The sequence below is a fragment of the Stegostoma tigrinum genome, chromosome 12 (genome assembly GCF_030684315.1).
Source record: "Stegostoma tigrinum isolate sSteTig4 chromosome 12, sSteTig4.hap1, whole genome shotgun sequence".
NCBI lineage: Eukaryota > Metazoa > Chordata > Chondrichthyes > Orectolobiformes > Stegostomatidae > Stegostoma > Stegostoma tigrinum.
In genome coordinates, this window is record NC_081365.1 from 78,162,560 (window position 1) to 78,174,917 (window position 12,358).

A 12,358-nucleotide genomic window follows, 5' to 3' on the forward strand; every position below is an offset into this window, starting at 1 on the left:
ACAAGGATGTTGCCAGGGTTGGAGGGTTTGAGTCATAGGGAGAACTGAAAAGGCTGGGGTTGTTTTCCCTGGAGCATCAGAGGCTGAGGGCTGACCTTAAAGAGGTTTATAAAATCATGAGGGGCCTTGATAGGGTGAATGGTCTTTTCCCCAGGGGAGGAGAGTCCAAAACTACAGTGCGTAGATTTAAGGTGAGAGGAGAAAGATTTAAAAGGGACCTAAGGGGATTAATGTGCAAGATTAAAGCGCATGGGATTAAGGGCAGTGTATTGTGCTGGGTAGGAAACTGGTTGGCAGAGAGGAAATAAAGAGTAGGAATTAATGTGTCCTTTTCAAATTGACAGGCAGTCACTAGTGGGGTGCCACAGGAATGGGTGCTGGGACCCCGGTTATTCACAATATATATTAATGACTTGGATGAACAAAATGTAACGTCTCCAAGTTTGTAGATGATACCAAGTTGGGTAGGAGCGTGAGCTGTGATGAAGAAGCAGAGATCCTTCAGCATGATCTGGGCAGGTTGGGTGAGTGGGCAAATTAATGGCAAATGCAGTAAAACTGGGATAACTGTGAGGTTACTAACTTTGGAAGCAAAAACAAGAAGACAGATTACTACCTGAATGGCTGTAAATTGGGAGAGGGGAGTGTAGCAGGACCTGGGTGCCCTTGTGCACCAGTCGCTGAAGATAAGCATGCAGGTGCAGCGGGCGGTAAAGAAAGCAAACGGTATGTTGGCCTTCATTGTGAGAAGTTTCAAGTACAGGAGCAGGAATGTGTTGTTGCACTTGTCCAGGGCCATGGTGAGACCACACCTGGAATATTGTGTGCAGTTTTGTTCTCCTTTTCTGAGGAAGGATGGTCTTGCTCTTGAGGGAGTGCAGCGAAGGTTTACCAGGCTGATTCCCAGGATGGTTGGTCTGACGTATGAGGAGAGATTGACGAGGTTGGGGTTGTTTTCATTAGAGTTCAGATGAATGAGAGTGGGGGATCTCATAGAGATTTATAAAATTCTAACAGGGCTGGACAGGGTGGATGCAGGGGTATGTTCCTGATGGTGGGTGTGTCCAGAACCAGGGGTCACAGTCTGAGAATTCAGGGTGGACCATTTAGGATGTGGATGAGGAGATATTTCTTCACCCAAAGAGCGGTGAGCCTGTGGGATTCATTACCACAGGAAGCAGTTGATGCCAAAACATTTAATGCATTCAAGAGGCAACTAGATACAGCACTTGGGGCAAATGGGATCAAAGGTTATGGGGAGAAAGCAGGATTAGGCTATTGAGTGGAATGGTCAGCCATGAAGAATGGTGGGGCAGGCTGAAAGGGCCAAATGGTCTCCTGCTGCTCCTATCTTCTATGTTTCTAGATCCCTATGTTTCACGCAGAGGGTGGTGTGTGTATGGGATATGCTGCCAGAGGAAGGGGCGGAGGCTAGTACAATTACAGCATTTAAAAGACATCTGGATGGGTACACGAATAGGAAGGGTTTAGAGGGATATGGGCCAAATGCTCGCAAATGGGACTAAATTAATTTAGGATATCTTGTTGGCATGGACGAGTTGGACTGAAGGGTCTACTTCCATGCTGTATGACTTTATGAGCCTATGAACTCACATACTGGTGAGAAAAGGTACTCATTTTTATGAAGAATCAATATGTAAATGAACTGCACAAATGAAAAATCTAATGCAGAATGGAAATGTTTTTTCTTTAATTCATTCATGGGAATGTGAGCATCGCTGCCAAGGCCTGTGTTTGCTCTTGCCATCCCTAATTGCCCTTCAGAGGGCATTTAAGTTGCTGTGGATCTAGAGTCACATGTAGGCCAGCCTAAGTGAGCCTGGGGGCTTCCTTCCCTAAAGGACAGTATATAAGGCACAACAGGAGCAGGAGGAGGCCAGTCAGCCCCTTGCTTTATCATTCAATAAGATCATGAACTGATGTGATTACTCCACATTCCTGCTCTCCCCCAATAAACATTCTCCTCTTGTTTATCAACAACCTACATACAGCTGCCTTAAGATAATTTAAACACTCTAGTTTCCACCACATTTTGGGGGACAAGAGTTCCAAATTCTCACCAGCCTCGGTGAGAAACTTTTCATCTCATCTCTGTCTTAAATGAGCAACACTTTAATTTTAAACGACTACCCTCAAGTTCTAGATTCTCCCACGAGAGGAAACATGCTTTCCACATCCAGCTGGTCAAGTCCCCTCAGGATCCTTGACGTTTCTCTCCTAAACCCTAGAGGATATAGGTGTCACTTGTCTAACCTTGCCTCATAAGGCAATCCACTCATTCCAGATATTAGTCTGGTGGAGTTTCTCTGTCTCCAATGCATTAACATCCGTCTTTAGGGAACCTGCTGTTTGTTCATAATGATTTCAGAGTCATCAAGGACTCTGGTTATAAAAAGACAGATTATAAATTTGTGAAATTTAAATTGCATCTTCAATTCCATGGCAGGATCACAGAGCTGTAGCCTGAGTCTCGAGTTTCACTGGCCCAGTGACATTACTGCTCCACCACCATCCCATTCCTGTGATGGTTGGTAAATGAGGTGTACCCAGTTAGACCCACACAGTTTAATGGGTTCTTCGATGACAGACAATCTGCAGACTCTGCTACTGTGAGGGTCGCTGGTGCTTGATGGATTAAATTGATGAGGTTTTTGGAGGTTTATGTGCTCTTCCTGACTCCGCTCAGCGGGTCCTCCCGGAGCTTCCTGATGCATCCAGTGCCTTCCCACAATCCATCTTCTCCATTTCAGCCAGCCACATGATGGGAGTACCCATCAGTCAGCAGGATTTTTGACCTCTCCTGGTGTCCTTTCAGGACATTGCTCCTAACTGCTTCAGAAACCTCAGGGGCTCTTAATCAACCACAAATGGCCCAGAAGGCCCTTGAGAAAAACTGCTAACTGGCCCAACACGGCAGGATCCCTGATAACAGGAACTGCAGATGCTGGAGAATCCAAGATAACAAAGTGTGAAGCTGGATGAACACAGCAGGCCAAGCAGCATCTCAGGAGCACAAAAGGGGTCTAGGCCCGAAACGTCAGCTTTTGTGCTCCTGAGATGCTGCTTGGCCTGCTGTGTTCATCCAGCTCCACAGTTTTGTTATCTAGGTAGGATCCCTGGCTGCCACCCTCTGAGGATGCAATTTTCAAATCCCCTCCCCCTGTCACCACTGGAAATTGAACATCCAGCCCTGTGTGTTGATGTGGGCTGTGAAGATGGATAATTAAGAAAAGGGATGATTGCATGGTACCTGTTCTATCTTTCATTGGCCCTAGTTTTCTTAGTAAATTGAGGTTGAGTGGGGACCTCATGCTTGGGTTCCTCCTGCCCGACTCTCTTCCCTTAACCCTTTGATAAAGCCATTGTATGTATGGTTTGCATTCTGACACACTGGTACTGCTCAAGCACTTCCATACTTTTCTTTTGTATTCATTCACAGGATGGGGACATCACTAGCTAGCATTTATTGCCCACCCCTAAAGAGTCAACCACATTGCTGTGGGTCTGGAGTCACATGTAGGCCAGACCAGGTGAGGATGGCAGTTTCCTTCCCTAAAGGACATAAGTGAACCAGGTGAGTTTTTCCCCAACAACGGTCATCATTAGACTCTAATTCCAAGTTTTATTTCTATTGAATTCAAATTCCACCATCTGCTACAGCGGGATTTGAACCTGGGTCCCCAGAACATTGCCTGGGTCTCTGGATTAACAGTCCAGTGATGATATCACTAGGCCATCGCCTCCCCAATTTCTCAGATATACTCTAATTGTCTAAAGGTTCTCAGCGCCTTCCCGGATGCTCCTCCTGTGCTTTGGATGGTCTTCAGCCAGTGTTTCTGTGGGAATGCTGCACTTCCCCAGTGAGGCCTGGAGGGTATCACTGAAGCGCTTCCTCTGTCCACCTGGGGCTCCCCTGCCTTTTCAGAGCTGGGAGCGGAGCACCTGCTCAGGGAGTCTCGTGTCGGTCATGCAGACGACGTGCCCAGCCCATCGCAGCCGCTCAAGGGTGGTCAGTGATGGAAACTTTCTTCCCAGGTCCTTCCAAGGAGCTGCCCGCTCCCCGCAGCAAGGTAGCAGCAGATTCCAACATTTGGAGCTGGTGCCAGGCAGACAGCCCACAGCTCCTGGAAGCACAGGGTAACTGGATGCATAATTTGTCCCGTGACCATTCAAGACACTGACTGTTCAATTTATCAGCCTTTGCATCCTCTTTCAACAAGACAAAACACAACCCCGTTCGCACCATGTCACTGTGATTGAATTAAAGCAGTCCCCACTCACTTTGTTGAATATATCACAGCAGGTGGTTAACTGCTTCAATGAGAGATAATGGGAACTGCAGATGCTGGAGAATTCCAAGATAATAAAATGTGAGGCTGGATGAACACAGCAGGCCAAGCAGCATCTCAGGAGCACAAAAGCTGACGTTTCGGGCCTAGGCCCTTCATCAGAGAGGGGGATGGGGAGAGGGAGCTGGAAAAAATAGGGAGAGAGGGGGAGGCGGACCGAAGATGGAGAGTAAAGAAGATAGATGGAGAGAGTATAGGTGGGGAGGTAGGGAGGGGATAGGTCAGTCCAGGGAAGACGGACAGGTCAAGGAGGTGGGATGAGGTTAGTAGGTAGCTGGGGGTGCGGCTTGGTGTGGGAGGAAGGGATGGGTGAGAGGAAGAACCGGTTAGGGAGGCAGAGACAGGTTGGACTGGTTTTGGGATGCAGTGGGTGGGGGGGAAGAGCTGGGCTGGTTGTGTGGTGCAGTGGGGGGAGGGGACGAACTAGGCTGGTTTAGGGATGCAGTAGGGGAAGGGGAGATTTTGAAACTGGTGAAGTCCACATTGATACCATATGGCTGCAGGGTTCCCAGGCGGAATATGAGTTGCTGTTCCTGCAACCTTCGGGTGGCATCATTGTGGCAGTGCAGGAGGCCCATGATGGACATGTCCTCTAAAGAATGGGAGGGGGAGTGGAAATGGTTTGCGACTGGGAGGTGCAGTTGTTTGTTGCGAACTGAGCGGAGGTGTTCTGCAAAGCGGTCTCCAAGCCTCCGCTTGGTTTTCCCAATGTAGAGGAAGCCACACCGGGTACAATGGATTCAGTATACCACATTGGCAGATGTGCAGGTGAACCTCTGCTTAATGTGGAATGTCATCTTGGGGCCTGCGATAGGGGTGAGGGAGGAGGTGTGGGGGCAAGTGTAGCATTTCCTGCGGTTGCAGGGGAAGGTGCCGGGTGTGGTGGGGTTGGAGGGCAGTGTGGAGCGAACAAGGGAGTCACGGAGAGAGTGGTCTCTCCGGAAAGCAGACAGGGGAGGGGATGGAAAAATGTCTTGGGTGGTGGGGTCGGATTGTAAATGGCGGAAGTGTCAGAGGATGATGCGTTGTATCCGGAGGTTGGTAGGGTGGTGTGTGAGAACGAGGGGGATCCTCTTAGGGCGGTTGTGGCGGGGGAGGGGGAACGAGGGGGATCCTCTTAGGGCGGTTGTGGCGGGGGCGGAGGAACGAGGGGGATCCTCTTAGGGCGGTTGTGGCGGGGGAGGGGGAACGAGGGGGATCCTCTTAGGGCGGTTGTGGCGGGGGCGGAGGAACGAGGGGGATCCTCTTAGGGCGGTTGTGGCGGGGGCCCCCGCCACAACCGCCCTAAGAGGATCTCCCTCGTTCTCACACACCACCCTACCAACCTCCGGATACAACGCATCATCCTCCGACACTTCCGCCATTTACAATCCGACCCCACCACCCAAGACATTTTTCCATCCCCTCCCCTGTCTGCTTTCCAGAGAGACCACTCTCTCCGTGACTCCCTTGTTCGCTCCACACTGCCCTCCAACCCCACCACACCCGGCACCTTCCCCTGCAACCGCAGGAAATGCTACACTTGCCCCCACACCTCCTCCCTCACCCCTATCGCAGGCCCCAAGATGACTTTCCACATTAAGCAGAGGTTCACCTGCACATCTGCCAATGTGGGAGACTGCATCCACTGTACCCGGTGCGGCTTCCTCTACATTGGGGAAACCAAGCGGAGGCTTGGAGACCGCTTTGCAGAACACCTCCGCTCAGTTCGCAACAAACAACTGCACCTCCCAGTCGCAAACCATTTCCACTCCCCCTCCCATTCTCTAGATGACATGTCCATCACGGGCCTCCTGCACTGCCACAATGATGCCACCCGAAGGTTGCAGGAACAGCAACTCATATTCCGCCTGGGAACCCTGCAGCCATATGGTATCAATGTGGACTTCACCAGTTTCAAAATCTCCCCTTCCCCTACTGCATCCCTAAACCAGCCTAGTTCGTCCCCTCCCCCCACTGCACCACACAACCAGCCCAGCTCTTCCCCCCCACCCACTGCATCCCAAAACCAGTCCAACCTGTCTCTGCCTCCCTAACCGGTTCTTCCTCTCACCCATCCCTTCCTCCCACACCAAGCCGCACCCCCAGCTACCTACTAACTTCATCCCACCTCCTTGACCTGTCCGTCTTCCCTGGACTGACCTATCCCCTCCCTACCTCCCCACCTATACTCTCTCCACCTATCTTCTTTACTCTCCATCTTCGGTCCGCCTCCCCCTCTCTCCCTATTTATTCCAGCTCCCTCTCCCCATCCCCCTCTCTGATGAAGGGTCTAGGCCCGAAACGTCAGCTTTTGTGCTCCTGAGATGCTGCTTGGCCTGCTGTGTTCATCCAGCCTCACATTTTATTAACTGCTTCAATGACATGACTCAACGTGGGATTGAGCTAATCTCATTCCTAATCAGCTCTGACAACAAATCTGCTGTTGCCAAATGTAGCTTCAATTTGACAGTCAGTGACCAGAGCAATTAGGAAGCATATCTGAGGGAATGGAAACATTTCTCTTGACGGGAGTAACTTTATCGCACATCACACACACAATAAAACTAATAGCTGCAATATCACCTTTAGACCTCTCATTATCGAGGCTGGGTCATTAGCTACATTCGAGGGTGAGATTGACTATATTTAATCAGTCAAGGTAATTGGGAGTTATGGGGAAAAGCCAGGAAATTGGAGTTGATTTTTATCGGACTAGCTATGATCTCACCGAATGGCCTACTCCTGCTTCTATGAGAAAAACACAGACACACAAGATCACACTGTACAGACACACACAGGGTCACACCGTAGAGACACACAAGGTTACTCAGTACAGACACACAGGGTCATGCTGTACAGAGACACAGGAAGTCAGACTGTACACAGATAGAGACACACAGGGTCACACTGTACAGAAACATAGAGGTCAGACTGTACAGAGACACACTGGGTCACAATATACAGAGACACAGGTTCACACTGTAGAGACACGCAGGGTCACACTGTGTGAAGACACATGGGGCCAGATTGTACAGAGACACACAGAACTCAAGGATCACAAATGACAGATATTGAGAAGGGTCCCATGGTACACATTTACCCAAAGTTCACACGGTAGAGAAAAAAACACTCCAAATGCAGTGACGTTGTTTGATGCGGTTGTGCAATATCAGAAAGGCCCTGAGCCTAATTGCAGAAAAGCAGGGCGTGTCCTATTGTGTTGACACTTCAGCTGCTTGTTTGGAGCGGTACCGGAGGCCGGGATCAGTGATGTGGAGCCTCAGCGAGAGATTCGAGACTGGACTGAGGCTTGGACTGCTGGAAAGGGGATCACAGTCCTGTGGGAATCCTACCCATGTGAGACCAGACTGGCAAAGGATGGCACAGGAATCGAACACCCCCATGGGATGGCCAAGGCAGTACCTCAATGCAGTGGTTGACTTGGATCAAGAATTCAGAGCAGGTGGATCTGAACGTGCAAGGCACCAAAATCACGCATTTAGTTAACACAAAACACTGACAATCACTTGTTCAGTGAACCTACAACACTCTCACTCCCATGTTCTGTAGCGAGTAACTCCCCTCCAGACTCCCCAAAGCCTGTCCATCATCTACCAGGCACAAGTCAGGAGTGTGATGGAATACTCCCCTCTTCCCTGGATGGGTGCAGCCCCAACAACACTCACAAAACTCAACACCATCCAGGACAAAGCAGCCGCTTGACTGGGACCACATCCTCAAACGTTCACTCCCTTCTCCACCAACACACTCAGTGAGAGGAAGATGTCCCCCAGCCCTTGCCTTTTGTGAGATACCCTGCACACACCTCCCCACCACCCGCCCCCCCCCCCCCCCCCCCAAGGGTGACACAGCTGTGCACACGCAGATCCCAGTCCAGGGACACCCACGTCCCAGTTGCAAACCACCCCAAGCCACTCCCACAGGGTGCATGGGTGGATCCCAGTCCAGGATTTCCCACCACCAGCTGTGAAACACCCCTCCCAGGGTGCACAGGCAGATCCAAGTCCAGGATCTACGCCTCCCACAGACTCCACACCCCCAGCGTGCAAAGGCAGATCCCAGTTCCGGATCTGTCCCCTCTCCCACAGCTGTAAAACACACCAAACCCTACCCCCATGGTGCACAGGCAGATCCCAGTCCAGGATCTATCCCACACACACTCCACACCCCAGGGTGCACAGGCAGATCCCAGCCCCGGAAAACCCCTCCTCCACGGTGCAGAGGCGGATCCCAGCCCCGTATTACCCCTCCCCCACGGTGCACAGGCGGATCCCAGCCCCGGACTCCCCTTCACCCACGGTGCAGAGGCGGATCCCAGTCCCGGATTCCCCCTCCCCCACAGTGCACAGGCGGATCTCAGTGCCGGATTCCCCCTCCCCCACGGCGCACAGGCAGATCCCAGCCCCGGATTCCCCCTCCCCCACAGTGCACAGAAGGATCTCAGTGCCGGATTCCCCCTCCCCCACGGTGCACAGGTGGATCCCAGCCCCGGATCCCCCATGGTGCACAGGCGGATCCCAGCCCCGGATTCCCCCACAGTGCACAGGCGGATCCCAGCCCCGGATTCCCCCTCCCCCACGGTGCACAGGCGGATCCCAGCCCCGTATTCCCCCTCCCCCACGGTGCACAGACGGATCCCAGCCCCGTATTCCCCCTCCCCCACGGTGCACAGACGGATCCCAGCCCCGATTCCCCCTCCCCCACGGTGCACAGACGGATCCCAGCCCCGGATTCCCCCTCCCCTACGGTGCACAGGCAGATCCCAGCCCCGGATTCCCCCTCCCCCACGGTGCACAGACGGATCCCAGCCCCGGATTTCCCCTCCCCCACGGTGCACAGGCAGATCCCAGCCCCGGATTCCTCCTCCCCCACGGTGCACAGACGGATCCCAGCCCCGGATTCCCCCTCCTCCACGGCGCATAGGCAGATCCCAGCGCCGGATCTCCCTTACCTGGCACGGCCAGATTGGCGAGAGGCAGGGCGCTGAGAGCCGGCGGGAGGTTGCCCATCCAGTCGGCATGGGGAGAGGCCGGTCCCCGGGGCTCGGGCTCCCGCGGAGTGGGAGGAGCGGGAGGCTGTGAGGCTCCGAGCTGCCGCACCGCCCGCAGCAGCCAGGCAGGCCAGCCGGCTGCAGACATCCAGCGCCCCCGGGGGGAGAAGCAGGCAGGAAACCCGAGAGGCTGAACACTCCCCACCCTCCCTCAGCTCGCACGTAATCCCTTAGTCCTGTCAGTCTGCAAACACACAGCCTCCTAAAGGATTACAGCACCTCACACCTACTCCAATACAACCATCTCCTTGCAAAATATTTCACCTGCAAGGGGGCTATTCCTGCTATGTTACCCTCACCAAGGGCAGCTACCAACTCCTCATTACCTCTGCTCATCACTTCCTCCCCCTCGCTTGGTCTTCAACCCCCTCTTCTCTCCCTTCACGCCCTTCCCTCTCCACTCCTTCCCTCTCTTCACCCTCCTTCTCTCCCTTCACGCCCTTCCCTCTCCACTCCTTCCCTCTCTTCACCCTCCTTCTCTCCCTTCACGCCCTTCCCTCTCCACTCCTTCCCTCTCTTCACCCTCCTTCTCTCCCTTCATCTCCCCTTCCCTGTCTTCAACCCCCACTTCTCTCCCTTTACCCTTTCTATCCCTTTATCTCCCCTTCCCTCTCTTCATACCCTCCTCTCCCCCTTCTCTTCCTTCACCCCCATCTTCATCTCCTCTTCCCTCCCCTCACCTCCCAACTTCTCTCTTCACCCCCATTTCTCTCACTTCATCTCCCCTTCCCTCTCTTCACCGGCTCTTCCCACCCTTCACCCATTCTCTCCCATCAACCCCCCCTTCCCCCTCTTCCACCCCCCTTCCCCCTCTTCATCTCTCCTTCCCTCGCTTTACCCTGCCTTCTCTACCTTCACACCCCCTTCTATCTCTTCATCTCCCCTTCGCTCTCTTCACCTCCCTTTCTCTCCCTTCACCCCCCCACTTCATCCCCTTTTATCACCCCCCATCTCACTTCCCATTCTCTCTTCAACCCCCTTCTCCCCCTAAATGTAAATCTTGTGCCCCCCCACCACCTTTTTTTCTGAGGCTGTTGATTAGAGCCCTGTTTTTCTTTCTCTGTGGATGCTGCCAGACCTCTTGTGTGCTTGTTTTAATACCCCCAGCACCTGGTAGGATTTTGCCTTTATTGGGCTACCATCTGCCGACATCAACCCTGAGAGGTTCCTGCTTGGCACAGTGGCCTTGAGGTTGCCGAGTGTGAGAGAGAGTGCATTCAGGACAGTATGTGTCAATTGTTGACTCAGTGACTGTACACACACAAACAGACACAGCCTGGCACTACCACTACTGTCATGAACAGACCTGGCCCTGTTTACACAATCACATGGCAGGGCGGAATCAGGGTGCTGACAGTCAGCTAGATATTCTAGTTGCTTGACCATAAGAAATAGGAGCAGAAGTAGGGTGTCCAGTTTATGGCGGCACCGTGGCTCAGTGGTTAGCACTGCTGCTTCACAGCACCAGGGGCCCAGGTTTGATTCCACCCTCAGGTGACTGTCTGTGTGGAGTTTGTATATTCTCATGTCTGTGTGGGTTTCCTCCAGTCTAAAGATGTGCAGGCTAGGTGGACTGGCCATGCTCAATTGCCTGTAGTGTTCAGGGATGTGTGGGTTAGAGGGTGATGAGTCTGGGTGGGATGCTTTGAGGGTCGGTGTGGACTTGTTGGGCCGAGGGGCTGTTTCCACACTGTTGGGATTCTATGAGTAAGCCATCTGGCCTGCTGTGCCATTCAACAAGATCGTGGCTGATCTTTTTCATGGACTCATCCCCACTTACTCTCATGCTCACTGTAACCCTTAATTCTTTTACTGCTCAAAAATCTGTCCGTCTTTGCTTTAAAAATATTCAATGAGAAAGCCTCAGCTGCTTCACTGGGCAGAGAATTCCACAGATTCGCAACCCTTTGGGTGAATAAGTTGCTCCTCAACTCAGTCCTAAATCTGCGCACCTTGTTTTGAGGCTATGCCCCGCTGGTTCTAATTTCACCCGCCAGCGGAAACAGCCTCCCCACTTCAATCTTGTCTATTCCCTTCATAACTTTATATGTTTCTCTAAGATCCTCCCTCACTTTTCTAAATTCCGGGGAGGACGGGTCATCGGGTAAAATCCAGCAGAGAGTCCAGTTTCCCCTCATTGTACACAGAATATTAGCAGAGGCAGCTCCAAAAAACAGTTTCAACTAATATCGTTACATCTTTTACCCAGGAAGCCACTTTCTCCAGTCTGCATGAGAGTTTGATGATTGCAAGGATTGGGTATGTTGGGGAGACTTGTCCCCTGGTGCAGTTCCCCTCAAAGGTTTTTCTTTAAATTAATTAATGAGATGTTGGTTGGGTAGTTCTGTCAACTAATTTCAGAACTAAGCAGTTACCAGTCAATCATATTGCGGTGGGTCTAGAGTCACGTGTAGGCCAGACCTAGGTAAGGACAACAGATTTCCTTCCTTAGATCTGACGAGCTTTTCCCTGATGGTTTCATGGTCATCATTAGACCAGATTTTTATTTAATTCAGATTTCACAATCTGCCAAGGCAGGAGTATGAACTCAGGTCTCTGGGACATTACCTGAGCCTCTGAGTTAATAGTCTAGTGATAATACCATGAGGCCATTGCCTGCCTTTGAACACTAACCCTGACACCGTATCTGAGGTGTTCAGCCGCAATGCTCTCACTAATGTAGGACAAGGAGCTAATAACATTTAAAATTTTACAGTCAGCAAACCCGGAAGTAGGAAGCGATCCTTATCAATGTTGTAAGTGTAAAGATTGGGACATGCACATTAGAAGTTCAAATATCAGAACAAAATCAATTTTGTGACTGAAGCAGTGGGTCCCTTATTATTTGTGATACTCATTAATGATGTAGATGAGAGTGTGAAAGGGATGATAAGTACATTTGCAGATGACACTAAAATTAGCCAGGTGGTTGACG

The 12,358-nt window shown here is 51.8% G+C and overlaps 1 protein-coding gene across 2 annotated transcripts in view; it reads right to left on the reverse strand.

Annotated features, from left to right (window-relative positions):
• plcxd2 (phosphatidylinositol-specific phospholipase C, X domain containing 2) overlaps nucleotides 1-9,823 on the reverse strand; it is a 28,129-nt gene extending 18,306 nt beyond the window's left edge. The window contains exon 1 of one of the 2 annotated variants that reach the window (XM_048540563.2): nucleotides 9,325-9,817. In XM_048540563.2, coding sequence (XP_048396520.1) covers nucleotides 9,325-9,511 — 187 coding nt within the window. In that variant the 5' untranslated portion in view covers nucleotides 9,512-9,817. Of the gene's footprint in view, nucleotides 1-9,324 lie in introns of both variants that reach the window. The other variant, XM_048540564.2, reaches the window with a different exon arrangement.
• Nucleotides 9,824-12,358: the final 2,535 nt, after the last annotated feature.